Source organism: Thunnus albacares, chromosome 17 (genome assembly GCF_914725855.1).
Source record: "Thunnus albacares chromosome 17, fThuAlb1.1, whole genome shotgun sequence".
NCBI lineage: Eukaryota > Metazoa > Chordata > Actinopteri > Scombriformes > Scombridae > Thunnus > Thunnus albacares.
Window position 1 is genome coordinate 13,631,560 of NC_058122.1, and position 26,498 is coordinate 13,658,057.

The 26,498-nt window shown below is 42.2% G+C and overlaps 1 protein-coding gene across 3 annotated transcripts in view; it reads right to left on the reverse strand.

Annotated features, from left to right (window-relative positions):
* LOC122966621 (septin-9-like) overlaps nt 1-26,498 on the reverse strand; it is a 67,892-nt gene that overhangs the window by 40,537 nt on the left and 857 nt on the right. The window contains exon 2 of one of the 3 annotated variants that reach the window (XM_044330866.1): nt 16,929-16,991. In XM_044330866.1, coding sequence (XP_044186801.1) covers nt 16,929-16,991 — 63 coding nt within the window. Of the gene's footprint in view, nt 1-5,466; nt 5,678-13,186; nt 13,283-16,928; nt 16,992-26,498 lie in introns of those variants that run through there. The other 2 variants (XM_044330869.1, XM_044330867.1) reach the window with 2 other exon arrangements.

Below are 26,498 nucleotides of genomic sequence, written 5' to 3' on the forward strand. Positions count from 1 at the left end.
ATTGCACTTTTGTCTTTTGTATGTTAGGTCCTGGTGTAATATGTCCTCAAATAATTTTGGGATATTTTCCACTTCAGTAACTTCTCTGGAATACAGAATACTAGAAAAACAAATTCCTAAGTGCTTACTCTATGGGGCAATTTTGGCAGTTCCTCATTACACCATAGAGACAGAAAGAGAGAGACAATGACAAAAAAAAAAAAAAAACACTGATTCAAACTCTGTCATATGCATTTTGCAGTATGCATCTCCACCATTACAGACCATTTAATCCATATATGACAATAAGCTCTTTGTGTTGCCCACGTGGAATAATGTAATTTAATTTGGAAAAAAAAACTGGCCAAAACTGGACATTTTTCTGGAAGACAGGGTTGTCAGTGTGCTCTGCTGTTCTTTAAGTACAAGAAATAAGAGCAGGAATGACGAACTAGTTGCAGTGATGTTGTGTGTAAATTTATTGGACACAGCGGTAAAGCCGTAAAATATCTAAAGAACGTCTGTGGAACACAACAGAGCAGGAAATGAACCACAAATGGAGCAGCTACTTAACTGTAGCTATTCCCCTTAACACCCTTTAATGAACATTACTTGCACCATTCGAGGATGTATTATGCTCACCTTTTAATTGCAAGAGCTTGAGCAGTGAACATCTGCAGCCTATTCAAAGTGCCACAGACCTCTTAAGACTGCGTTTGACTGTGATTCTGATATAATGACCCGTTTGCCTGGAATTGTGCTAACTGTGTGGTGTGTGCCTGCTCTGTGGTGACAGAAGGCCCAACACAGTGAAGGCCATACAGACACAGTGGAGACAGAGGCCCTGTCAGCTGTGTTTCTCTGTCTTTGTGTGTATGTGTGTGTGCTTAAACACAGCTGTAGAGTAAATCAAACACAGCCTGGTTTGCCTTGGTTGGAGCCAAACTCTATGCCTCTGTTAACGTCATACCACACTGCATCATGAGATCTATGTGCATGCGTATATGCATGAATGAAGATAGATTTGTACAGTCACTGCTTATGTGCGTGTGCATTCATGGCTGCGTGCAGTAGTGTATATTTGTGTTTGCATGGCAGTGTGTTCATAGCTTTTTTCAGGTTCATAGCTGTCCGTGTGTGTGCGTGTGTTTGTGTGAGTGTGTTTCAAGGACAAAATCATTTGATGTCTGCTGCTGCTCTGAGGCGATAGCAGTGATCACAGAACTTCCAGCCAAGCTAAGATAATACTAACGAGCACCAATGTGAACCAAATGTCAGCACAGCTTTGCTTTTATTGACAACCTTAGTAGTTTTCCCTCTCTCTCTCTCTCCCGCCTGTCTTTACCTTTCATTTGACCTAGAATTTAAACAGAACTCTGCTTTGAAGATGAATGAACCCATTAAACTCGGACTCCGTTCGAAACGATATACCGTGAACTTGCTAACGGACTGAACCACCAAATAGGGAAGATCATGCAGCCAAGCATGATGTTTTTCAACTAACAGTCAGTCAGTCAGCGAATGGGCTGAATCCATGTTACACTTAGTGAATTGAAACATGGATAAACTGCCAGAGAATCACATGATGTTGCCACTCTGTTCTCCAGTGTAGCATGTACAGGATGAGCGCCACATGGACATTCTCTATGCCTCTCTGAGCATAACAGCGGATGAGTTAGACGGCTCAACAAGAAACCACCTTTTGTCTTCAGTTGTTGAGGAAAACTGAGAATACACAGTAACTGCTTAATAAACTAAACTGGTTTCCAGGAACTACAGGGTGCAGTGTCCAAACTATGACTACTGTCACAGTCAGCCATTGTACAACAAAGGTATTTAGCTGTACTATACCAGTATGGTAAATGGCACTTGAGGATAAATAAAAGTTCAAATGCAGCCAGTTTGACTGGTTGAGCACTGACAACTGAAGTTATTAACACTCATCCTCTCATTGAAAGACAGCTCCACAGTTTGCCACGACAACCTAAAAAGGCTCTGCATGTCAAAATGTGCTTTGAACTGGCTGACATAAGACCATTCAGCCCTTAAATAGTCTTAAAGCTCGACTCTCTTTCCTGGAGGTGTCTATTACTAACACACTTTCCATTCCTTGCAGAAAAAAAACGCTTACTACTCAATGTACAAAAGACAATCTTTCATCACGGGCTAGTTGTTTTTAGCCATAGCATGGAGCCTGTTGATAGCTCTGGGGTCTTGCCTGGGGTTGGCATCGGTGCAAGTTTCACTCCACGTGTACAAAAAGGGAGAAAAACAGCAAGAAGTTACTTTAAAGTCTTAACAAAGACCTGCTGTGTTCATTCTCCCTCAGACTGACTCTTGGTGCTTCCCAGCAGCACCAATGCTGTTGACGTCGTTAGCAGGAAACCTGTCCTCGCTGGTGAGTATAGTGTGGCCTGATGATGCTGATAACGATGGAGACTCCTGAGGATGAGACACTTCCTCCCTCTAACACACAAGCTCTGTCAATGAGGCTCCTTGTGCCATTTTGTCACAAGACTGAGTCTTAATCATTAAGATCAATAACACGTTAAGCCCATACTTCTGTTCTTTGACAAAATATTCATGAAAATGGTCTCACAAAGACTGAACAACTGTTTGATCTCCTAAAATCTCTTACCAATTCTTCTTAATAGCACAGTTTCAGTGCATTATGGGGTACAGTGCACTAACTGATTTAACAGAGTTCCTGAAAAAATCCAAAGCCACAGCTAAGTGGCAGTTGGTTTTTAATAACAGTTTTTATTCTGAAAGGCGCTCGAGTTCCTACCATGATCCCTCGTCAAACTTCTCACCATTACCATTAAGGAGTTTTGTCCTACAAAACGAGGCGGTTCCTCTAATTTGGAAGAGATTGTTAAAATTGCTCTGCATATGATTAAAAAAGCAATTAGTGCAGCAGAACCGGGTCGCAAACTGGGATTATGTGAGCTAAAAATGTTTCATGTGGCCTCATTTTAAAAAAATGAATACACATGTACAAATAAACATTTTATGAGACCAATAGCGACTCTATACTGGGATCATAAAGATGCTCTATCCATGATATTCAGCACTTTTATTTAATATATTAACAGCTCACTTCCTTACAGGGTGATTCAATTTTTAACTTTATCTCATTATGCCATGCAGACCTCTAAAGAGAGGCCCAGCTGTGCTCAGATCCACTCCTCCGCTGCCTACCCCGACATTTTCACCCACCACAGAAATCTGCTCCTGTGGAATTTCCTCTCACTGGATCTTTGAATCCCCTTAACATTCAGCTTAGAGATACAGAGGAAAAGAGAGGAAAAGAGATCAACTGTAGAGAAAACAGACTAGTAGCAGCTTGTCGGTGCATTGATTGAAACAGGAATCAATATAAAACAGATGTCTGCTTTATGGGATATGAGAAATGATATACGTTTGTATTTTTTGCAAATAGAGAGAAACACAAGAGCCTGTTTGGAAGAGAGCTGTAAAAGATGAAGCTGTATGAAAATGTGTGTGTTTGTGTGTGTGTGTGTGTGTGTGTGTTAATTGTGCTGAGCGGAAGGCCCAGTATCCTGGTCAATGATCTGTGTCACTTTGTGCGGGGGTGAGGTCACAGCTGAGTTCATCAGCCTCACGGGCAAGAAAATCCTGTCTTCTGTTTCTCTCAGCCTCTGGCTAACTAACGTCATCAGCAAAGGGTGTGACATGAGTGACCCCTCACTCGCTGTCCAACAATGGTGCATACACACGCCGAGCATAAAAAGCCTACTTTAGTGTACAAATGTACAGTACAGATTACAATAGCACATTGTATAAATTATTATAGAGCTGCAACAATTAGTCGATGAATTGATCAGTAGATCGACAGAAAATTGTTTGTGAGTCATTTTTTCTTTTTCTTTTTTCTTTTTCTCTGATTCCAGCTTCTCCAATGTGAATATTTTCTGGTTTATTTAGTCTTCTATGATAGTAAACTAAATTTTTCATAGAGCTCAACTTTCACAACTTTGAAACCTCTGCATGATCATCAAAATGTTTGAGCATGAAAGAAAAAAGTAAAATTGGAGTATCCACTTGGCCGTAGAATATTTGGTATTCTTGCCTCTTCATTAGTAGTTAATTAGTAGTAATAAAATATTTAAATAAGTTTAATGCATGGAAAGTGGAATAATTGCTTTTAGAAAGTGCCTAAACAAGTGGTTACAGTAAAGTGAGTACTTATAACTATTTACTCTCCAACCACGATTCTTATCTACTTGTTTGCTCTCATGGGACTCACACGCCTGCGCTATCTGTGCCATGCTGTACTCACTGAGGCACACAGGGCCATACATCATGGTGCGTGGTGTTGACACAAAGGTATTACCACACTCTAAATCCCAACCAGGGGTAACACACACCACTGACAATCACAACAGTGGCCCATTATGTTGGTGTTACACATGAGAGCAAGGGATAAAAGCATGACTTCAACTCACATGGTTAAGGCACACTTAAACTCTCTTTTCTGAATAGCACTTATCTTTCTGCTCTGTTGCACTGTGTAAAGCCGGCTGTTTAAAGACCTAAAACAGGGAGAGAGGGAGACGGAGAGATTCACCATACATACCACAAGCAAACTGGTGTTGACAGAGGAGCAGCTCCGGACAAGTGCGGATGCGTCCCTAATGGCTATGTGTTTGTGAGAGACAGGAGACAGATAGTCAGATAGACAGACAGGTTGAGGGGGGGGAGAGGTGTCAGCCTGTCAGGACCAACCCCCACCCAGCTTGTCGCATCCACAGCCAGCCAGGTCAAGGTGAGAGGGGGCTGAGGATGGACGAGCTGCTGAGAGAGGAAAATGGGAGAAGCACAGCCGGAGGAAGAGGAGGTGGAGGAGGAGAAAGAGTGGGAGGAGAGGGATGACAGAGGGAGAATCTGTGGGCCAGGGGCAGAGAGATGAAAAGGAAGAGAAGAAGAAGAGCCCCCCAGAGGGGGGGAGGTGTGCCAGGTGTTCCCCTCACAGCCGTATGGTCAGTTGCTGCCTCTTGAGTGCACACACACACACACACACACACACACACACACACACACACACACACACACACACACTCATATGGCATTTGTATGATGCAGGTTGCTCTAAATCAGTTGCACACTTTTCTCTGAATGCTGAATTTCTCTCTTTGACATATGCAGCCAGACACCTCAGACTCGGAGACCAACATGACATCTATAACAAACGCACACTCATCCATCTCAACAAAAGTTAAAGGGCCGTGAAAAGCAACACTTTTAGCATGATTTCCCTTTCAAAATACCACAGCGAACCACAGATGTCAACGAACCCTTCACACTCATTTTTTCCAGATCCGTGCGGTTCCAATCAAACATGTGGAAACTATCTATAGTGTCCTCATGGCAGGGTTAGAGAGCGCCTCACTCCGCAGAGTGACAAGAAGAAGAAGAAGAAGAAAAGCAGTGAAGCTGCAGAGTGCAAGACAGAAAGAAACTAACCTTCAAAGTCTGATATGATCCCTTCCAAGTGAGCGTTGACAGTGGAATCAGACATTTTGGGGAGCAAGTGTGTGTGTGTATATAATGCGAGAGAGAGGGAGCAGGGTTCCCTTTCCCCAGCAAGGAAAAGTCCTCCTTGGGCGCAGTCCCGCTTTTAAACAAATCCCAAATTAGGAGTCAGTGCAAGAGAGAGGAGGGGAGGGAGAGAGAAAAAAAAACAAGAGTGGAGCTGCTCACTGATCCAAACCCTCGGCTCTCTTCTTTCACTCTCCCTATCTCTCCTCTTTTTCTTAAAGGAGTAACTTATTTTTCTCTTCTCCTCCTTCTCAACTTCCAGAACTTGCAATGAGCGAGCAATGATAACCCCCCACCCTCCCCTCTCTCTCTGTCTCTCTCTCTCTCTCTCTCTCTCTCTCTCTCTCTAGCTCCCTGTCTTCCCTCCCCCTCTTACCTCCTTACCTCCCTCCCCTCTCTACAGCCGTCCTCTAAGACTGGTTCTTTTCTGTGAAAGCTCTCATTTTTGACTGGGCTGGTCAAATTATACACATGCTGCCATTCAAACCCACTTCCTGTAGGCCCAATCACATGACTAACATACTCATGGCATCTGATGAAATGCACAGATAGGTCATTGCTGAGATTTTTTATAAAAGCCTGGCTGTTGTGTATGCCAACATCAGCATCCTATAAGCACATAAATCAACACTTATAGTCACAAAATAAAATAAAATGTCTCTATTTAATCGTATTTGTGACAGTTAGATGGAGTGAAAAGTTACAGTAGATAGATAAATAAATCCAGGGTGGAGACAGGATAATTTTATGGACTAATATGGTCAGGACAGGCTCATACAGGCGGTTAGTAGATCGCCTGACATGCTCAGTCACTCTGGAGGCAGACATCAATAAATAAGTAGCCTAATGACTTAATGACCATGTGAATGAGCCTCTGTGTGTGTGTGGGGGGGGGGGGGGGGGGGGTGGACAGGGGCGTTGGTCAGTGTGTGTGTGTGTGTGTGTGGATGTGCATGAGTCTGTGTGGTAGGATGTGGTAGCTGGGAGATGTCTATTTCTGTGTGTAGCAGTCCAATGAATGTGAGTTAAGAATGGACGATGACTGAGTACAGTTGAGCACGATTCACAACTTCTCCACCGGATTTTCCCGGTAAAGTCTATCATGCACAAGCAATTCTTGCTTCCAAAAGTATCTAGACCATAAAAACTGCTGTCTTAAGCCTCAGTGTAAAATCACCTCGACTTCCTTGTGATAGGAGACTCCCCTCTCACAAGGCTCATAACTCACTTTTCAACTGCAAAGATATACTGCTTCCAAAACAATGGCAGCCCTGAGAGACAATGATACCTGAGGCTACAATGAGAAGAGACACATGAAATGAAAAATGGGGTTGGAGAGATGAAAGACGGCAGAGCGATATAGAAAATGATTTAGATTTAAGATGTAATAAATTATCCAGGATGTAAAGTGCACTGGAAAATTCTACAGTTTCCTCAATAGTAGCTGTCCCATGTGCGATTTATATTAAAATGTTTGGAACTGAAATCTTGCATGTCTGGCACGCTTACTGCCAATTTGTTGCTTACATTGGAATCAAAGTTTGCTGTCTGTGTTGATTTAGGCATATTTACCACTCATTAACACAGATGTGCACAGATGAGCCCACAAACACACACTGACACGCAGATTTAAAAACAAATGGGAGGCTTTACTGTACCAAAATCAGCAATCTGAGATTAATCTTACACCACATTTCCCCCGCCGTTGAACCATGTAAAGTATGTAAGCCACAATATGTGTGAGAAAATTCTGAAAAAGCTGATGGTCAATTAATATTCATGGGTGACATGAAAATTGCACCTGTGCCTGGAATTTTTTAAAAGCCAGGACAGCCTAGAAACTTGGGATAAAAGTGCATATACTGTTTGCTTTAATTGTTTGTCACTCTGTGTAGGAAAACGGTCTCTTCCTCTGTCCCCCATGTGGGTGAGTGATAGTGCAGTGTCCATAAAGCTTTCAGAGATTTATTGCCTTTCTACTGATCCAGATGTAAATACATCTACAGTGTAAACCCATACTTGAAGTGTTTTCTTTAGGTATGTACCCCACAATATCTGACATTATGTCTATTTCTCCAGCAGAGGTCAGCGTTGCACCTATAAATAAAACCTGTCGCTATGGGCAACGGTGATAGTGGTAGCTGTGTCACTAGTGTACAGTAATGTGATCTGGAAACAGATAAAGATGGAGACATGGGGAGAATCCTGCTCTGGACACACCCCTCAACCCACACAGCGCCCAACACATGTGTGTCGGATTCCTCCACTCCCTGGCACACACACCCACACACTGAACAACACACAAACACACACAAACAACAAATATGTCTACAGCAGATGCATGCAAAAATATGAACATGCACACACTTAGGAGAGTGACACATGCATGCACTCGGCCCACAACCCGAAATACAGAGAGAGCAGAGAGAGAGAGAGAGAGAGAGAGAGAGAGAGAAAAGCACACTTCCTTCCACTGCATATCCCTGCAAGTCCCAGCAAGCCCAGACAGCGTTAATCCAATCTGCTGTAACAACTGTCACACTGGGAAAAGACAAGAATGTTTTTCACCCCCGATCCGTAAAGAACTCCATTCATATCATAGCAGTCATAGTAATGGGAATACACTAGTACTTAGTATATGCAGCTCTGTGAGAAAACCTTTTTAATCTGCTATTATCAGAACATTTGATTTGGATATGGTAATATGGTAGGTAATCAATGTGTGTGTGACAGTGAAAGGTTATAAACAGTCATGTTAAATCCATTTCATCCATTTCTTATTTTAGGCAGGCTTTATTGCTGTGTCATAGTGATTTTTCTTATGGCTAAAGGAAGGGGGAATTGCTGCTAAAATAATAAAATCCTTCCTCTTTGTCATGACTCATGATGAATGGTGAGATACAGGAGGAAAGCAGTGGGCCTAACTGTTAACATATGCATTATTATGCAATGAATTCATCATGAGGAGATAGAGATGCTGTCTGATGGAGTTTCACCTCTTTCTAAAGTTAGAATAGACAATGGTGTATAACTTTTGTAAAAAAAAACAACAAAAAAAACTAACGTCCATCAAATGCAGAGAGTGAATCTGTTGGGGGCCTCCTGTGCATTAGTGTATTGTAGTGTCTTTCAATAGGCAGCTGCTGGTGTTATGTTGCACTGCAGCAGCATACAGATGAAGAGAGACAGAAACAGCCGCCGACCGCTTAAAGAAACTCAGACCACCACCACTGCCACTCGAAAGTGGGTCCTGCCCTCCTGAGAGCTGAAAAACGAGAGGAGCAGAGTGGGAGGAGAAGAGAGGGGAACTACGTCTATAAACGGATGCCAGGCTGGCGTGGCAGTTGCTAGGGCAATGCCAAGGCAACAACAGGTTGCAAATGTCAGTGGCTGATCTCCACATGCACACGCACATGCGCACATGCACAAAGACACCAACAGATTCACACGCCTCGGCGCCAGTCTGTCCCCCTTTCCCTGCAGCCCGGCCTGTGCCAGTGGACAGAGGTCCTGCAAACTTTGAAATCTGAGATGCAGCTCCAAGAAATGTTGGAATGGTAACCAAACCCGCACTGGACAGTAATGCAAGGATACACCTGAACTGTTTAATCATGACTGCTGCTATGTCTTCTTATATGCTAATAATACCCTTATTTATATAGATGCAGTTGAACAAAAATAATAACGTAATGGTTGAAATACCAGACTGAGACTTACTATCAAACTTGTTTCACTGGCCAACATCTACTTGTCCCTGCAGATTTAATTAATCAGTTTTCACCACCAGATAAGTGGCAGATGGAAAAGGGAAGAAATATCTTGGCAGAAATAAAACTTAGTTAATAACTGTCATTACGAATCTATCAAATCTAAACACTTCTGTGAGTGGCGCATTTATAAAAATAGGTCTATTAGGTGATTTAAAAAGCTGAATTGATGTAAAGTCCTCATAATATGCGTAATGCATGCTATGGTGAAGAAGTTAAACAGTTTAGTAACATATCTGCTGAAAGCTGTGTGACAGGTAATGCAAGTATGAGGAGCAGAAGCCAGTTTCATATTATGAATAATGATCAGTGTTTCATTTCAGGTCATGTCAGGTTTTGACAGTCATTGTTAGTTTTAAACATTAGCAGCACCAGCTACAGAGGAAACTCCAGCTTCCTGCTGAGTTCATCCTAAAACAACAAAAGCTTTGTTGGCCTTGATGCAGACAACTCACCCATGAGTCAAGCTGTGTCAAATAAGCCATCTGGAAGAGGTAAAATCTGTGTGCATTTTGGTGAGTGCTTGCATTGACTGTGTGTGTACACATGTATGTGTGTGTATATTTTGGATGTGACTAGCTAGTTACCACAGCTTTGTTTACATGGCAACCCCCATAATAAGCAGCTCTACCTGGCTCGAGACTTCAGAGGGGAGAGGGGGGTAGAGGAGAGATGGATGGAGAGGAGGTGAAAAGGTGGGAAAAGGTGTGCCAGTTCTCTCCGTGGTTAGGGAGACTAAAGAAAGATGGAGGGAGAGAGAGATGTGAGGTGACACCGAACCCCCATGGCTTTAATGGAAACTAAGAAGGAAGAAGATTTCTCCCTGCTGTGTGTGAGAAAGAAGGACAGAAGGAAACAGTGAGTTAGCATGACTAATGGAATCAGCAGCACTGGTAGTGTAAACATAACCAGAAGTACTTGGCTTTTAATACAGTACAGTACTGTGCTTTAAGCTAAATGTGGGAATAAATGGCAAGTAGTGAAGGTTGCTGACAGTCCAATATGTAAAGAGATGTTTGCAAACATAAGAAAACTGAACATTTGCACAGCTGAAGATGATCAATGTGCACATGTAGTTTTATAGGAGCCTGCATTATTTGGTGAATTGTAAATGTAGTAAAGACTCTGGCCAGCAGGTCAGACAGTTTCACAATAGTGCAGAAACACGCACACATGCACATGAAACCCCCTCCTGCGGCCCCAGAGCCCACATGGTGAAGTAGCTTCATCTCAAGTATATGCACAGCTGTAGTGACAGCAGCTGCCCTTAACCAAATGTTAAACAGCAGCACCCAGCCAGGCTCCCCTAACTTTAATCAAATACAGCACCTGTTGGAAACATGGCTCAACTGCACTGCATGCACACACACACACACACACACACACACTGGCATGCCCCTTCAATTGCTTTTGCTCAGTGGATTTCTTTGCCCGTGCATGTGTGTGTTAGTGTATCGACTGTCTGCACACATGCTGCTGCCTGCATGTGTGTGTGTTCCCTCACGCATGGGATGGAATGGCTTGGTAAATAGAGGGAGCAGCTGTCCTCCATCAGAGATTAATCTCAATAGGCCTCTTGCTCTCTCTCTCTCTCTCTCTCGCTTTCTCCCACCTCCACCCTCTGCTCCATCTCTCCGTTGGGTAATAACACCATTTAGTAATTCAACAAGACTGCATTGTGATCAACATCCTTGTTGCTGTAGACGCATATTGTACCGCTCAGAACATCGCCATGGCAACTCCCCCAAAACACCAATTGAATGCCACCAGGAAGCAACGTGGCTGCAATTTCCTTCAGTTTTTTTCTTAACACCTTTTCAAAACAAGCAAGCGGTGACAAAAAACCAACAACACAGGAACTACAAAACAACACCTGCCTCGTCTAAGTGAGACACTGACGTAAGATGAAGATTGTGAGACTACAGCAGCAGCCACCTGAGAGAGTTAAGCTTTTTGAAATGCTCAACTCAGCACCCCCACCTGGTGGGGGAAGCATATATTACATATCAAACTATGTAGATCCAAGATGAGTGACATCTTTCACTGAATTAATTATAAGGTTAGTCTGAGGGTCAGCTAAGCTCACTAAGGCTTGTTCTATAATAAGCCATGAGCCTGAGACTGTCGCTGTGTCATACACAGTGTCATCAAACATCATCAGCTGACCTCACCGTGACTGGAATGAATGGGACGTGTCAGCCCCTTTATGCTCCATTCACAATCTCTGTGGCCGATGAACAGTTTCCGTTGAGAGCATCATCACTGTTGATTCACGTGGGAAGAAAACACAGGAAACAAAGGGAGCTTTTGCAAATCAGCATCAACACCAGTGAGGGAAGAAAATGAGGGAGGAGGAATGAATTGAATTGATTTGGCCGAGGTAGATGAGAGGTACTCATGATACATGTCCAGATAAAATGGGTCAATTTTAATTCTCACTTAAATAAAATGACACATGGGAGCCAGAAGAAGCCGTTAGACCACAAGTGATTGAAGGGGTTAATGACTTAACTTTGCTATGAGCTGTACACACTAGAAAGCATAAATACTCCAGTGAACGTTCACACACAACAGAAATATACACAAAGCATGTCTTGCTGGAGCCGTTACAGCTCCCTGGAGGAAGCACCTGGAGACAAGGGGCCACTCTGAGAGAGAGAGAGAGAGAGAGAGAGAGAAAGAGAGAGAGAGAGAGAGAGAGAGAGTAATGGGAGGGTAATGCCTCCATCACACACACACTTGTCAATGATCTCACCTACATCCAGATTTCACACACCGTATAGGTGCTACAAGCTATGCTAGGTCACAAAGGTGTGCACACACACACATACACACACACACACACACACACACACATGCTGCTGCAGCCACTTCACCATTCCCACTGCAGCTTTTTTCATTCCTTTTTTTACAATGCTCACGCTAACACCCATAAAAATACCATTAAGCAGCAGACAGTGCTGCGTCACTGATGATGACTTTAGCATAATGTACTCACACACACACACACACACACACACACACACACAGACTAACTTTTATCAATTCAATATGCATGTGGTTTACAGAATACAACAGGGAAAACAACATCAGAGTTTGGAAAAAGTAAGGACTTTTATATGCAAAGTCGGCCTTTACTTTGCAAGCAGACTGAAGCAGGCTTTCTCTGTCCTGTTAGCCAAAGGAGTGACTGACTGATGGCCGAAGCGGGATCAGAGCCACAAGGGACAAGAGTAGTACTGTTCAAACAGAGCTCTTTCCTGTTTTCACACCAAAGGAGAATGAGAGAATGCAGATGGAGGAAAAGAGAGAGAAAAGTGTCCAAGAAATAAGTGCAGCTTCTGTGTCACTTCACCACAGAATCAGCTCTTCAGAAAGTTTTTCTTTCATTGTATTTTCATCATATTTCATTGTATCATGCAGCAAATGTGAAAAGGTGGAAAGACAGGCAAGAGATGGTGACTGCCCAACGACCTGTAGAGACAAAAATATTTCACGGGAAACAATGGGACAGGAGGGAGGAGATGGGGAGGGGAGGGCGGAGGGGGGGGGGGGGGGCACAAACAGAGATAGAAAAGCCTGCAAACATTACAGGCACAGAACAGATAAAGACAGATCTACCAAAACAGGTCCGCTAAGCTGCTACACAAACCCTGCAGAGCTCCCAGCTCCAGCTCCAAACCCCAAAGAAAACATGCAGTCAGCAAACAGGACAGAATGAGAGAGTGGAAAATACCATAGAGGGGAAAATAGAGGCAGGCTCTTACAGTAAAGACACTCGATCACTGTAAAATAGCTGATTGAAGAGCCTTAAACTACAATCTCTTTTCCATTCAGAGGAGAAGCGTGTGCTCATCTGGGCTGAGAGTTTGTCTTACCTGAGAATTTGTCCCCCTCCATAACCAGATCACTCCCTCCACAGCCACATGTAGTGTCTGCTCTTTGACTCCACTCTCTCTCTCTCTCTCTCTCTCTCTCTCTCTCTCTCTCTCTCTCTCTCTCTCTCTCTCCCTCCCTCCCTCTCTCTCCCTGTCTTTTTTTGGACTTCCCTTTCTCTCGTCCCTCTCTCCCTCCCTCCCTCTGTTCCTCTTCCTCCTCTTCTTACTCTCTCTTTCCTTTTGGGCTCTCTGTTCTCCCTCCCTCCCCCCCCCCCCCGGTTTGATTCCTTCAGTGTGTTTTGCTAATGAATTCAGAATTACGACATCCCCCATGTGCTGATCATATGTTGTATTCTCCACTCTCTCTTTCTCTTCCCTTCTGTTTCCAACTCTTTCTTCTGATCAGACCAAAAGACTGAAGCAGCATTGTATCTTGAAAATAGAAACCATTAGCTGCGCCATGTGACATGGACAGGCTCCTGCAGACTAAAATAACCCGTTGGACTTGAAAACTCTTCTGTCAGCTACTTATAATGTTCCTTGTGTGCGTGTGCTGTAGCCTTGATTCATTTGATACCGATGGCAATTTTGTCAAGCTGGTGTGAAAGACATTGCCTAAAATACATCCAGACCTCTTCGTGATGAATTGGATACAGTTCTGCCTCTGTGAACGTGTGGAGGGATGATAGCCTGTTAAAATAATACTGATGTGCAAAAACAACACGGGACGGAAGCAAGGGAGGAACTTTATCAAAACACACTTCCCAAAAATATTTCCGAGGGCCAACGATTAATACAGGAGAGCCGGTGTGCTTGGCGGCACTGGTGAGAGAACACTGGAGACGCAGAGAACTACTGAATGTGTGTGCAGATTAGTAAAACCCTCGCTCTAAATGTGCATGGTGTCAACCCGTCTCTTTGTTCAGGAAACTCAGATGACCTCTGACCTTTGGAGCGTCCCTCACACTGCGCCGGGAGGTCAGAGGTCACATGGCAAGCGTCTGAGCTCTGATGGAGAGATCAAACACACTCAGACATGTCAGTCTGCTGTCTTGTGCAACACACAAACGCCTCCAGTGACTTTGCGTATTGCATGCTGAGCTGGGTGCACTATGTATTTGCACATTCACACTCGCATTTAGTGTGTATTTCAATGTATGTATGCTTGTTTTTATTTATATATCTGTCTCCAGTCATATCTTTATTGATTCTTTAATTAAAGCCACCTGTCTGATTTTGAGCTAATGGGTGATGAAATAAGGAAAATCTGCACTTTGGTGGCCCCAAATGGCCAAAATATGTAATGTCCTGCAAGTTAGCAGAGCACACAGTTTAAAAACCCAGGAGGTGTAGGGAATTTTTAGTTTTGCAGCCCAGGCACTCTGTGATGCTTCATACCAAATCATACAATTCACTCCCTCCTGTAACTTTCAGTTAATAATTTTGTTGCTTGTTTGCTTTGCCAGTTTGTCATTTTGAAGCAAAGAGGATAATGAATAGCATGAAGTAAATATAAGTACGGATTGCTGAATCCTCATTAGTAGCTATAACAAAAGTAATAATTCTAATATTATTTCAACACATCATTGTGTGTGTGTGTTTGTGTGTGTGCACGTGCGTGCCTGTGTGTATATGTGTGTGTGTGTGTGTGTGTGTGTGTGTGTGTGTATGCAGGATCTGCTGACTCCCAGATGGGAATTATCCGCACACAGATCAACAATAGGGACAGTGTTGGATAGACCTGTGTGTGTGTGTGTGTGTGTGTGTACATGCGTTGAGGTTACAGTACAGCATCCTCCCAAACACCCGCCTGCCGGCTCGTAAATCTGCCCTGTTGGCAGATGTTTTGTATGGGGCATCTGCCATCGAATGCCAATGCACATTCCCACTCACCCACACACCCACACACACACACACACACACACAAACACACACACACACGCCCTGTGGCGACTGCATCATCGTCAGGGAGGTCTGCTGACAAGCAGGGCCTTATCCGCAGCCTTAAGCATTTCCCAACGACCTGTGTGTGTGTATGCGCTTATGTATATCAGCATCTGTGTGTGTGTTACTGTCTTTCAGCATGCTTTTGTGTGTGTCCGTGTGTCTGTGTATCTGTCTGTCACTCTGGTTCACAGCTAGTAAAACACAGTGGCTCAAGAATTCAGAGTGCTCTGATACTGAAAAATTAAATGTGCAAAAAACTTATAAACACTTAAGCAATGTAAATATATTGCTAAAGTACGAAGTGCGAAGTACAATAACAATAAAACTTTGAATGAGCTTAACAACAAACAAATCAACCTACAAGTGAGCACTGACTGAGTATAAGAACTAGATGTCAAATCCAATGGACTTTTCTTTTTGGGGTTTTTAGTTTACACAAAGGGATAAACAGCCAAAACTTTGAGTGAGCAGCATTGAAAACAAGGGAGCAAAGGGAGCATTACTGCTCATTTGAAAACAACAACTTAATTTCAACTTAATGAGTCCTCAAAACACTGACATTACGCTCATGTTGCTGACCTCGTTTAGTCATTTGTTCCCCACAGAAGTGTACATTTACTGGCACAAACAATTATACTCTCTAGACTGTCATCTGTGTTGACACGCATATACCTATACCCAAGAACACAAGCAACCACCATGCGCTGTCAAAATGTGTATTCTGTCTCATTGCATGTCAACTGTCTGTGGGGTGAATACCACAGACACAACACATAGTCCCTCACATGGCATGTTTGTGCCTTCACATACAGTCTACAATCTATGTGTGTAAGCCGAGTGTGTGCGTGTGTGTGTGTGTGTGTGTGTGTGTCCGTGCTTCAGCCCCCCTCCTCTCTCCCTCTTCTCTTTGTGCTGATGCTGCAGAAAAGTTTGCTCTTCCCACTGGGAGAAGATGCCTCAGTGGTGAGACTCAGCCACATCTTCAGCCTGCGTGCCAATACTGTGCAATAGCTATGAGCACACACACAGGCACACACACACACACACACACACACACACACACACACACACACACACACACACACACACACACACACACACACACACACACAGACACACACACACACACACACACATAGATGCACATACATGTTCCCATCCACTTGTTTTTATGCACATTTTGCAATTGCAAGAAAACCCTTAGTGGAAACATCAGAAAACACAGGAAATGTGATATAAATAATGAATATATTGCAAAAATGTTCTTATGCTTGGCTATCAATGATACTGTAGTAGACACAGCATTGATGACGCAGACACACACACACACACACAAAAACACAGACACATTCACACAGAAAAAAGCACTTGCACCAAGATGCAGGTGTCTTTCATTCTTAATAAGACACTTTTTCATCCATCTGTCTCTAATTTTATCTTTACGACCAACTCTGCAATATGCTGTTACCTGCTATCAGTTGTTATCTGAACTGGAAACACTACCTCCTCTGCCCTCAGCATTACCACATCCGTCTCAACGTCAATGACACTGACTTATGTAACACTTCATAGGAACAGTGACTAATTAAATAGAAGCTGGTGAAGGCACTGCATGACTTTGTCAATGTCCTACTTTGGGTGGAAGACAGAAACAAAGACATGTATCAAAGTCTTATAGATACAGTGAATGGATGGGCTAAATATATGTATGTACTACAGTATATATAAATGTAAAGATAAATGGACAGATGTACTGTACGTACAGATGAAAATTACAAGGGCACAGTCTACTTACTGGGACTGGTGATGCCAGATCCCTCTCTTTCTGTCCTCCTCAGTCGAGCGCTGGACGATCTTGCTGTAAATGGGGACAAACAGAGGGACAAATGAGTAAAATCTCCTGAAAAGTCAAGAAAAATTAAACTGCAATCAGCAAACGTAGCTTTAAATGACACATTCAAGTGCATTCAAATAGCCCTTGAGCAACACCTGCTGCCAATTCAGAGTTGGATAGGAGTATCAGCTAAATCCTAACAATGCAACATATCATGTACAAGCACCAAGTGGAAAATAGTTACTTCACATTCTCCTTCACTCCATAGAATAATCTACAGTTTACATTTGGAAAAACAAAGTCAACCGATGTTAGAAAGATCGCTATCATTGGCTGACCATGAAGAAACTGACATTTGGCTATAGAGGGAAAACCTTGTTTTTCTAAACTTCATTTGTGGTTTGTTTCTATTTTTATGATTGTGTGAATGATACAGAAATAGCTCAAACCAAACTTGCAAGTAGAACAAACTGCATGAAGTATCATGGTAATAAAACTGAATGGCGCAGTGTGACAACTTTGCTTTTTGTTTTGCTTTCACATCAGTACAGTCAAACTGTGCTGACGGAGAACCCTTCAGGTAATGATACATTTGTCGAAGGGGAAACTCTGAGCGAAAAAACAAGGCAGAGACAAGGAAACATTAATAAGTACTAGCAGGTAAGTTAAAACAACAACTGCAAGCACTAATCACAGTGACAGCCAACCTGAAAGTGTAAAACTATTTGAACTCTGAATGAAAAATGTTGAGAACAAGCTCAGGTTATCTTGTAATATTGATTGCTCTCTTCAAAGGAGTGACAATTTGCAGAAACAACTGACAGTAACTTACACTATTTTGTTGTCAGTTACCTGATATTGCTATAGTTACACACGAGTGACCTGGTCAGGGTTCAGCCAGGTATTACATGACACCAGCAGGGGATTGCTCCTTCCTCTTGGCTGATGGTCTACTCTACTCCCTGAAACTGTGGTGGAATGCTCCGGGAAATCTCTCATTGATTGTCTGTAGAGTGTGTGTGTGTGCGTCTGTCTGTGTGTGAATATGTGCATTCAGTTCTGCTGAATCATCAGACATTGCACGCGGAGGGGGGGGGTGACTAAACAGGGAAACAAATGTTGTGTCTATTCAGATGGGTAATTCAGCTCCATAAGAAAAATGGCGTCTATTTTCAGTATTAATTAAAGTATCAATGCTATTCTGTAATAGTTACAGCCAAGACTAAAAGTGCTATCCTTGATGTTTGTTTTTGAATCATGTGTGTAATGCATTTTATGTAAATATGTACTATTGAATAAATTCAATCAATCAATCAAACTAACCATAACTCTGGTGAGAGATCTTAATCTAAAAATCAGTCTACTATTGTAAACTTCTACTCACTACTTCTATTTTCTCAATAATAGTACTTGATAAAACAATGAAGTGATCAACTTTGTGGTAACTGTTCCTGGAACAGGTGAAAGCAGGATAACAACATTTTTCTCAACAACAACACACCCTACCAATCAACCACACACACACACACACACACACACACACACACACATTCTTCTTCTTTCTCCACTTCCCCCGTCCTCTCTTCCTCTCCTACGTCTACCCACTCGGTGCTGTACAGATGATGTAAGTTCATTCGGTGGCTGGTGAGTCAGCTGTCCCTTATTGTTTTTAAGGTTGTTAGAAGTACTTCCTACCACAAATCAGTGTTCGACATGACATTCATTTTCTGTAAATAATGTCAGTAGGCATGGCGGTTGTCTGCCTGTGTTGTCACTGGTTTCAACACAAAGGCGGATGGTCAGAAGGAATGGGAGTGAATGTCTCAGTGTATGACTGGCGGATGTGAATAAAGCCTCTGTAATGTGTCTGTGTGTGTGTGTAAGTAAGAGAGAGAGACACACTGGACGGTGAAAGTTTACTGAACTACTGTAAGTGATGATGAAATATGCGGCCTTTCGGTAAATTTAGCAACACATTCCCTGTAATACCTCCCTGTGTATTATAAAACATAACAGCTTGCTTTTCACCAAATATATTACAAATATTGGTGCTATACATAAATATTGACTTCATAATGTGCATCACACATTAAATCAAAACATGCATCGATGTGTATTTAAGCATTAGCTCATTTCTTCTTCCCTGGTTCGAACTCACACACAAACACCCCTCTGCAGGGTTTGCAGGAGGAAAGACCGTTAATAAAACACAAAGTGACAGAAGTGGCTGGATGTTTTGATAAGTGGAGAAACTCGTTATTTTGAATTTATGTCATGCAAAGATAAGAATATAATTATAAAATGAACACTCAGCACAGTTGTGCCGAGGTCAGAATAACCTGTTCACAGCACCAAACTAAACAAAGCACCTTGTCAAAGCACTGAAACAGAAAACATGTCATGTCAAAGTAATAGAAAAAGTCCCTCTCTTGTTGAGAATGTCTGAACTCTTAAAATCAACCATATGGGCAGCAAATAAAACTGATTAAACAGTAACACTTCATTTTAAGTCCCTCTTTTCAGTATTTATAAGCAGTATATAAACATGGTTTATAACACACTATAATGCTGCAAGCAGATAGAGGATGTTTATTAATGTACAGCATTTGTCAGTTGTAACTTCTCCTATGAAGACATATTTTATATGATCATAACTGTTTTACTATACTGTCATTCATTACCCATTTATGCACCAGCATCTGGTTATGGATGACCAGTGGAGGAAGTATCTGAAGAGTATATCTGCTAACAACTATAGTACATTATAGTGTGCTAAAAACCTAATAGTTTATATGCTTAGTAGGGGGACTTACTGTAAGGTGAATTAAAGACACTTGTGCTATGTAGTATCAGTTTCTGTCTGACTACCTCTTGAAAGTAATGTAAAAGTAATGAGTAATGTAATTGTTTCTTACTAGGTCATTTTGAGTCACTTCCTGAGTAGGGCGGCACGTATCATAAAACAGGAGGTTTTTTTGGTTTCTTTAGTTACTGTATTCTGTAATTTGTGTTCTATACTGTACACAAAACATTTATGCACATCTGCAAATCTGGGAGCGGGAGCCCTCCTCTGTTGTTCTTCCTGAGGTTTCTTCCATTTTTCCCCCTGTTAAAGGTTTTTTTTTTTAAGGGAGTTTTTCCTTCTTCGAATGAGTCTAAGAACAGAGGATGTTGTATTGCTGTACAGACTGTAAAGCCCCCTGAGGCAAATTTGTGATTTGTGACATTTGTGGCTTTACAAATAAAATGGACTTGACTTGACTAGTTAGCTCTGACTCCAAATTCTTCCATCAAAGTTAATAGAAAGTGTTTTATAGTAAATGTTAATCTAGAGTTGATGTAAATGTCAGTGACAGAGCTACTTCTGGCTTCAGAGAGGAAGTTGAGACTGTTTAAATCACTAACTGGGAGTTCAGACTGTCAAGGGTATTAAAGTAACTGCCACGAGCTATGAACACCTTTAGTCTATTATGTGAGTGTGTGTGTGTTCATATATATGTTTGTTTCAGAGGTTTAAGTGTATGCACAATGACAGAACTAATAAGAGCCAGCCAAGTCTATCAAGCCTTGCAGCCAAAAAGCATGTCTGTACCTATTTACTCTTCCTGCTGGGAATACAGTCTGTTTGGTGTGCGTGTGTGTGTTCACCTCACCTCTACAGAGAGGTGAGGTGAACACACACACGCACACCACACATGCCCTTGCAGCACAAAGTGGTTCAAACAGACCAAGCAAAGTTTACCATTGCAACAAAGTAGCGCACCACAGAATCTGTAACAACACCACATAGTTGTGTTGATAAGATGATATTTGGTATTGAAGTGATATAATTCAACATTGACAGTAGCTGTTTGAGGGCAAAGTACTGACACACATAAAGCAAATATGCATTAGCCAATCGTAGTGAGCTTGGACACAAACTAAAAGAGTGACACCTGCAAAGTTAAACTGTATGTTGGCACAAAGGTGTGTGTGTGTGTGTATGTGTGTGTCTGTGGCTGCACTCACCTGCTCAGTCTTGCCTTAGACCACAGGAACACACACACACACACACACACACACACACACACAGATAGACACACAGAGCATGTATTGCTCCTTCAACACTATGATCCATGTCTCTTTTCCCTTCAAGGGGTTTGTAATCTTCTGAGGTCATATTTACCTTATGACACTGCTATGTGCAATAGAGGTCATTGCACACACATGATACATGAAAAGAATGGAAACAGTGTTTATGCTTATGGGAAAAAAAACTACTTTGAGCAATGCTGCAAGTCATATTATGGACCTGAGTAAATGAATGGCTGCTTGTGTATTTGCTGTGGGCCTCAACTGATTGATGTCAATTGCAGTGCTTGGTGAAGCTAAGTGTGTGTATGTGTGTGTGTGTGTGTGTAACATGACCAGTCAAGTGCATGGCTATGCCTGGACAAACATGTCAACTGATTAGTTATTGGTCTCAGATGACTAGAGAAGGTAAACAGAAGGGAGAGGGGTGCAACACTTAAACGTACTTGAGACACAAGAGCAATCACACACACACACATGAATGAAGGCTTGCGAACAGACAGGCACACATATATGGGTGGAGTGATTTACAGAACACACACTATAATGCATTCTCTATCTCTTTCGAACACCCAACTACCTGAGATTCTTGTGTTTGAAAAAGGAGGCTGCTCTGTCCTAATGTGAACAGGAGGAGGCGAAGGATCCGTCCACTTCAACTTCTTTCATTCTTCCACTCTTATTTGCTGTGCCTCATCTCCTTCCATCCTTCCCTTTAGGGCTAGGTGGTGTTTCAATTAGAACATTAATCAGCTGTGACGCATAAAGTTACAACATTGTGATGTGAGAGGTGTGTTTTTTAACCTTATTAATAGGTGCAGCTGTCTTCTCATTCTGCACACAGACATAGGGCTGTCACTGAAAACTATTTTTTACCTTTACTGGTTAACTGACTTAAAGTCAGATACCACTCTCACTTGCCTTTTCGGTGCATTTATAAAAAGTTGTTGTGTAAGCTTTGTTAGCCACAGACTGAACAGAATGTAATGTATTTCTATGTCATTTTTTTCTACGGTATTGAATTCAATACATTGGCCAAAACAGACATTCTTGTCTGGTTGTTTTATCCAGAAACAATTTCTCAATTGATTTTCCAGCAATTTCACTATATTACGATATTGCAATATAAAATTTCATACACAGTGAGGATTATATCAATGTCACCCACCCCTACTGGCTGGTTGTGACTACCCTCTACTGGAATTTTGAGGTGCGCAACCGTATTTTATCAATGTCTGCTCCACATGAAGCTCCAATGTATGCTGACAAATTATATAGAAATCTATAAAAATTCATCATTATATCATGGAAAGTCATTAGAAATCTACAGCAGTATGCTTAAGATTGAAACTTAAAATTCAAGTGTAACAACAACTGTGAGTTTAGGGGCATAAAAAAACACATTTTCCAAGTTCTAATTACATGTCCTTGTGTTCATTGCTCATTTATTCCTTGTTATATGTTAAAATCTGCAAAAAAAAATCACCTTTTTTGAATATCAAAATCCTTCCAGTCCTCCACAGCTCCTTTTCTCTCTACATACCCCCTTGTATTTGTTAAACCACGCCCACTTTTGTGCAATCCAGTCAAATCTGAAGGGTCCCTCTCATAACTATACCCTGCCTACATATTCCATTTCACTCAGAAATATGTCACATTACTCTAACGTCACCGTTTCACTATGACTTTATTTTTTATCTAGTTAAGGTATTTATCACATATTGCAAGATTTAGGCAAAATCAGGATGTGGTGAGGCTCAATCCCTCCTCTGTCTCTCTGCTCACTCATCTGTTCCATTGTGTTTTTATGGCCCTCATTACACATGTTAAGGGTATGCTGGAAACACAGCATTTCACAACTCTGCCTGTGAAAGAGCCGGGAGCGGATGGAGAGACAGAGAGTCAGTAAAAAAAAAAAAAAAGAAAGAAAGAAAACAAGACAGGCTGAATGGCCAGACAACCATTTTTCAAGATTGTTTTTACAGCCCAGATAAGACCTTTACCTGGATGCATTCTTAATGAGTACAGACCACACCAACCGCACACACACAACAACTGGCTCATAGTCATGGAAACCTGACCCTGAACTGCACTCCTCCCAAATGAATAGCCGTTGTTCTGGCGCCAAAGGAATAAACTGGCAACACCTCTTCCTACCTCTGCACTTTCAACACAAACGTATTCCTCACTCACCACGCTCACTGAAGACCAGCACCGCTTTGCCAAACACACAGTCACCTTTCTGCACTCTTCACAATGCATACACAAGCCCACATCATCTAAAGGGTTAGACAGGATACCAGGGCAGTCAATAAAACAATACTGGTGTGGCAGATAAGGATCGGCCTTCCTCCTTGCGAGGCTGTTAAAACACCATGGAGTCAGTTAAATAGTCCATAGAGCTTTATGGGTTGAAACCTCCCCCAGGAAACATGTAGTTACTGTACAGGTCACAGGTGAATAACTGAATGAGTGCTTGTATGCATGTGCATGTTCAGAAATGTGAGAGAGAGAGATAGCGAGAAAGAGATGAACCAAGATTTTTAAGGGTATTAGCATCTGTGTGTTTACAGGGATTTCCATGTTTGCATAAAGGACATAAGACAATGAAACTAATGACCTCATTCCACTAAAGCAGAGTGCATAGTGTGAGCAATAGATGATATTAAAAATACTGTGCGTCAACGTAATAAAATATATGATTATTGCTCGTATCTAATCACTTTTGCAATACTGTTCCTGAACTATCACGTGTAATAAATAATCAAATTGAAAATAAAATTACGCCAAAAAGTACGCCACCATCTGTTAAGTTCAGCCAGTGGTGATAATGCTCAGCCAACTTCCAGGTATTTATAATGTTGTAAACAGTGGTTGCCTTGGATACTTCTTTTCTATAAATGACATGCAGAGTCTGTATACAGACAACAGCAAGGCTCATTTGCAGCTAACAAGCATGATCTTGCTACTTCAGAAGGGCTATCTCCACTCAAATACGCTTTCTGAGCAGATATGAATCACTTACACTTAAACTGAGCGCTAGTTGCAATAAAATATTTATTCATGTCACGACAGGACAAGGTTGTTCCTGCCAAACAGTGGAGCTGCTAAAATCTCATGTTTGGGTTTTATGACTTACAGAAAACAGTATGCAACAGGGATTTTTTGCTTCTTATGGACTGATTTCCTTCTAGATTAGTGGTGAAATATGTGTAATCAAATCTGTATGTTAATCAAACAATGGCAACTTAAAAATTTGAAGTATTTTAATGAATACCGCTATTTGAAATGCCCAAAATAATGTCTGCCTTTGCATGCACTTCATCATTCTAATACCCACATCTAAATGTCAGTGCACATGTTCCACCACACATCATAACCTCCCATTATCTTTTTACAGGCTCTCTCTTGGCCTCAGGCATACAATACAGTACAGGCAGTCTGTTGTATCAATTGACACCCCCAGCAGCAGACGCAGCAGCAGCAGCAGCAGCAGCAGCCAGCATCACAGAGCTGCATTCTTGGCTGCAGATAATAAACACAGAGCAGAGTGGACACTTCAGAGCAGGCTCCACGCGGCTGAGAGGGGAGGACCATACACAGCAGAGACAAGACATAGACTGTAGGTCTCCAGTGCTCAGGGGAGTATTCCAGATATATCAGATATATCAGTGTAGTGTTGTACAACGTGGTGAAGTTATGGATATGTTTATATAAGCCTTGTCTATCTCCAAAGGGAAGGTATGTTAGGCAACTGGCCAAATTAATCAAATAAATTCAAAACCAGTTGTGACAAACATTTAGGAAGGGGAATACTACTTCATAAAATACACATTTTGGTATGTAAAGTATAAAGTAATGTCCCAAACTCAAACCTGTAGCTCTATTAACACCACTATTTTAGATCATACCAACCAGAGCACTGTATGTGCATGTCCACGTGTTCTAATACATTATTAGTCCATTATTCACAGGCTTCTAGGAAGCCAAATTGAGGGTTAGGCCATCCTCGGCATGCTCTGCTAGATGACAGGGCAAATATGTCTCAACACAGTTTATAGCTCGGCTTTCAAGTTGCCATCTAACAATAGCTTTAGGCTCCGAATCAAAGCCTTGCTGACTCTCCAGTATAAACAGGCTAAAAACCGTAATGCGGCGCAGAGTGAGGCATTTTTCACACAGGTACAAGTAGTGGAATTAGGTGTGTATGTGTGTGTTCTGAGTAGGACATAAAAGGAGGACATACCAGGAGGAGTGTACTTGGAAAATAATCACTCTTGTGTGTGTGTGTGTGTGTGTTTGTGTGTGTGTGTGTTGGAGTGGGCTGTTATTCATACAGGTTACTCATTGATCCAGACGACTTGAGGGAGTGGTGTACAAGGCAGGGATTGGCTCCATGAGTAGGGCTCAGCAGAGAGGGGTTGCATGAGTGAACACAGACACACATACATGCTGAGACCCCCCCCCTCCACACACACACACACACACACACATCTCTGATGCTTGTCTAAACACCTCTACGCATTAGAGAGGAGTGCCTTTGACAAAACACACACACCTACACATCAAACTACACACACACACTTTGTTATTAAGACTATTCCCCGAGTGGAGCTCTGACAAAGAATGTGACAGCTCCACACACGGAGAGGGAGAACACACACACACACACACACACACACACACACAGGAGGAGGTAAGGTGGCATGACTCAACATGCGTTTGGCTCCGATGGAAAACCGTTGGCCGCTCCACCGCACAAAGACTCTGGAAAGAAGAGCCGGGAAAGCATTCCGCGGGATAGGGTTGTGTACACTGGACTGAGCTGGAGCTTATAGAGGGAGAAAGAGGGGGGAGGAGGGCAAAGAGGATCAGAAGAAGATGGAAGTGAGAGTAAGCAGTGCTGCAAAAAAGGGGGTCATGGGAAAGAGATGAAGGGGGAAGGAAGAGGGAGAGTTGGAGGAGATGAGAGATAAATGAAAGAGAAAAGATGAGATAAAGGGACGTCTCAAGTATCAATGAGGGCGTACACAATTAGTGATGGTTTGATTGTGAGTGACAAGACAGCCCTAGTGGTTAGTAAGACTATCATTCAACATAAAAATCATTGGTTCAACCCTCAAAGCACTCATAGTGTCTTTGAGCAGGCAGCCAGTATACCACCAGTCTTCCAGAGAGTTCTGCTGAGCTGTGAGCTGTCTCATTCCCACTCATCATAACCTCCACATCTTATAAGACAGCTGATATTTCACAATAACCACAATCAGATCCAGCCGGCACTAAAGTAAACTGAAGCATGTAAGTACATTGAGCTTATGTAGATTTGATGCAGATGCATAACTGGAGTCATTCTTCAGGGTATTAGTGGGTAGGAGTGAATGAACTGCTTCATAAAACTGCCAATCCAAACAGATTAAAAGGCTAACTGTGTTATGATTGTAAACTGTAATATTTTGCTGT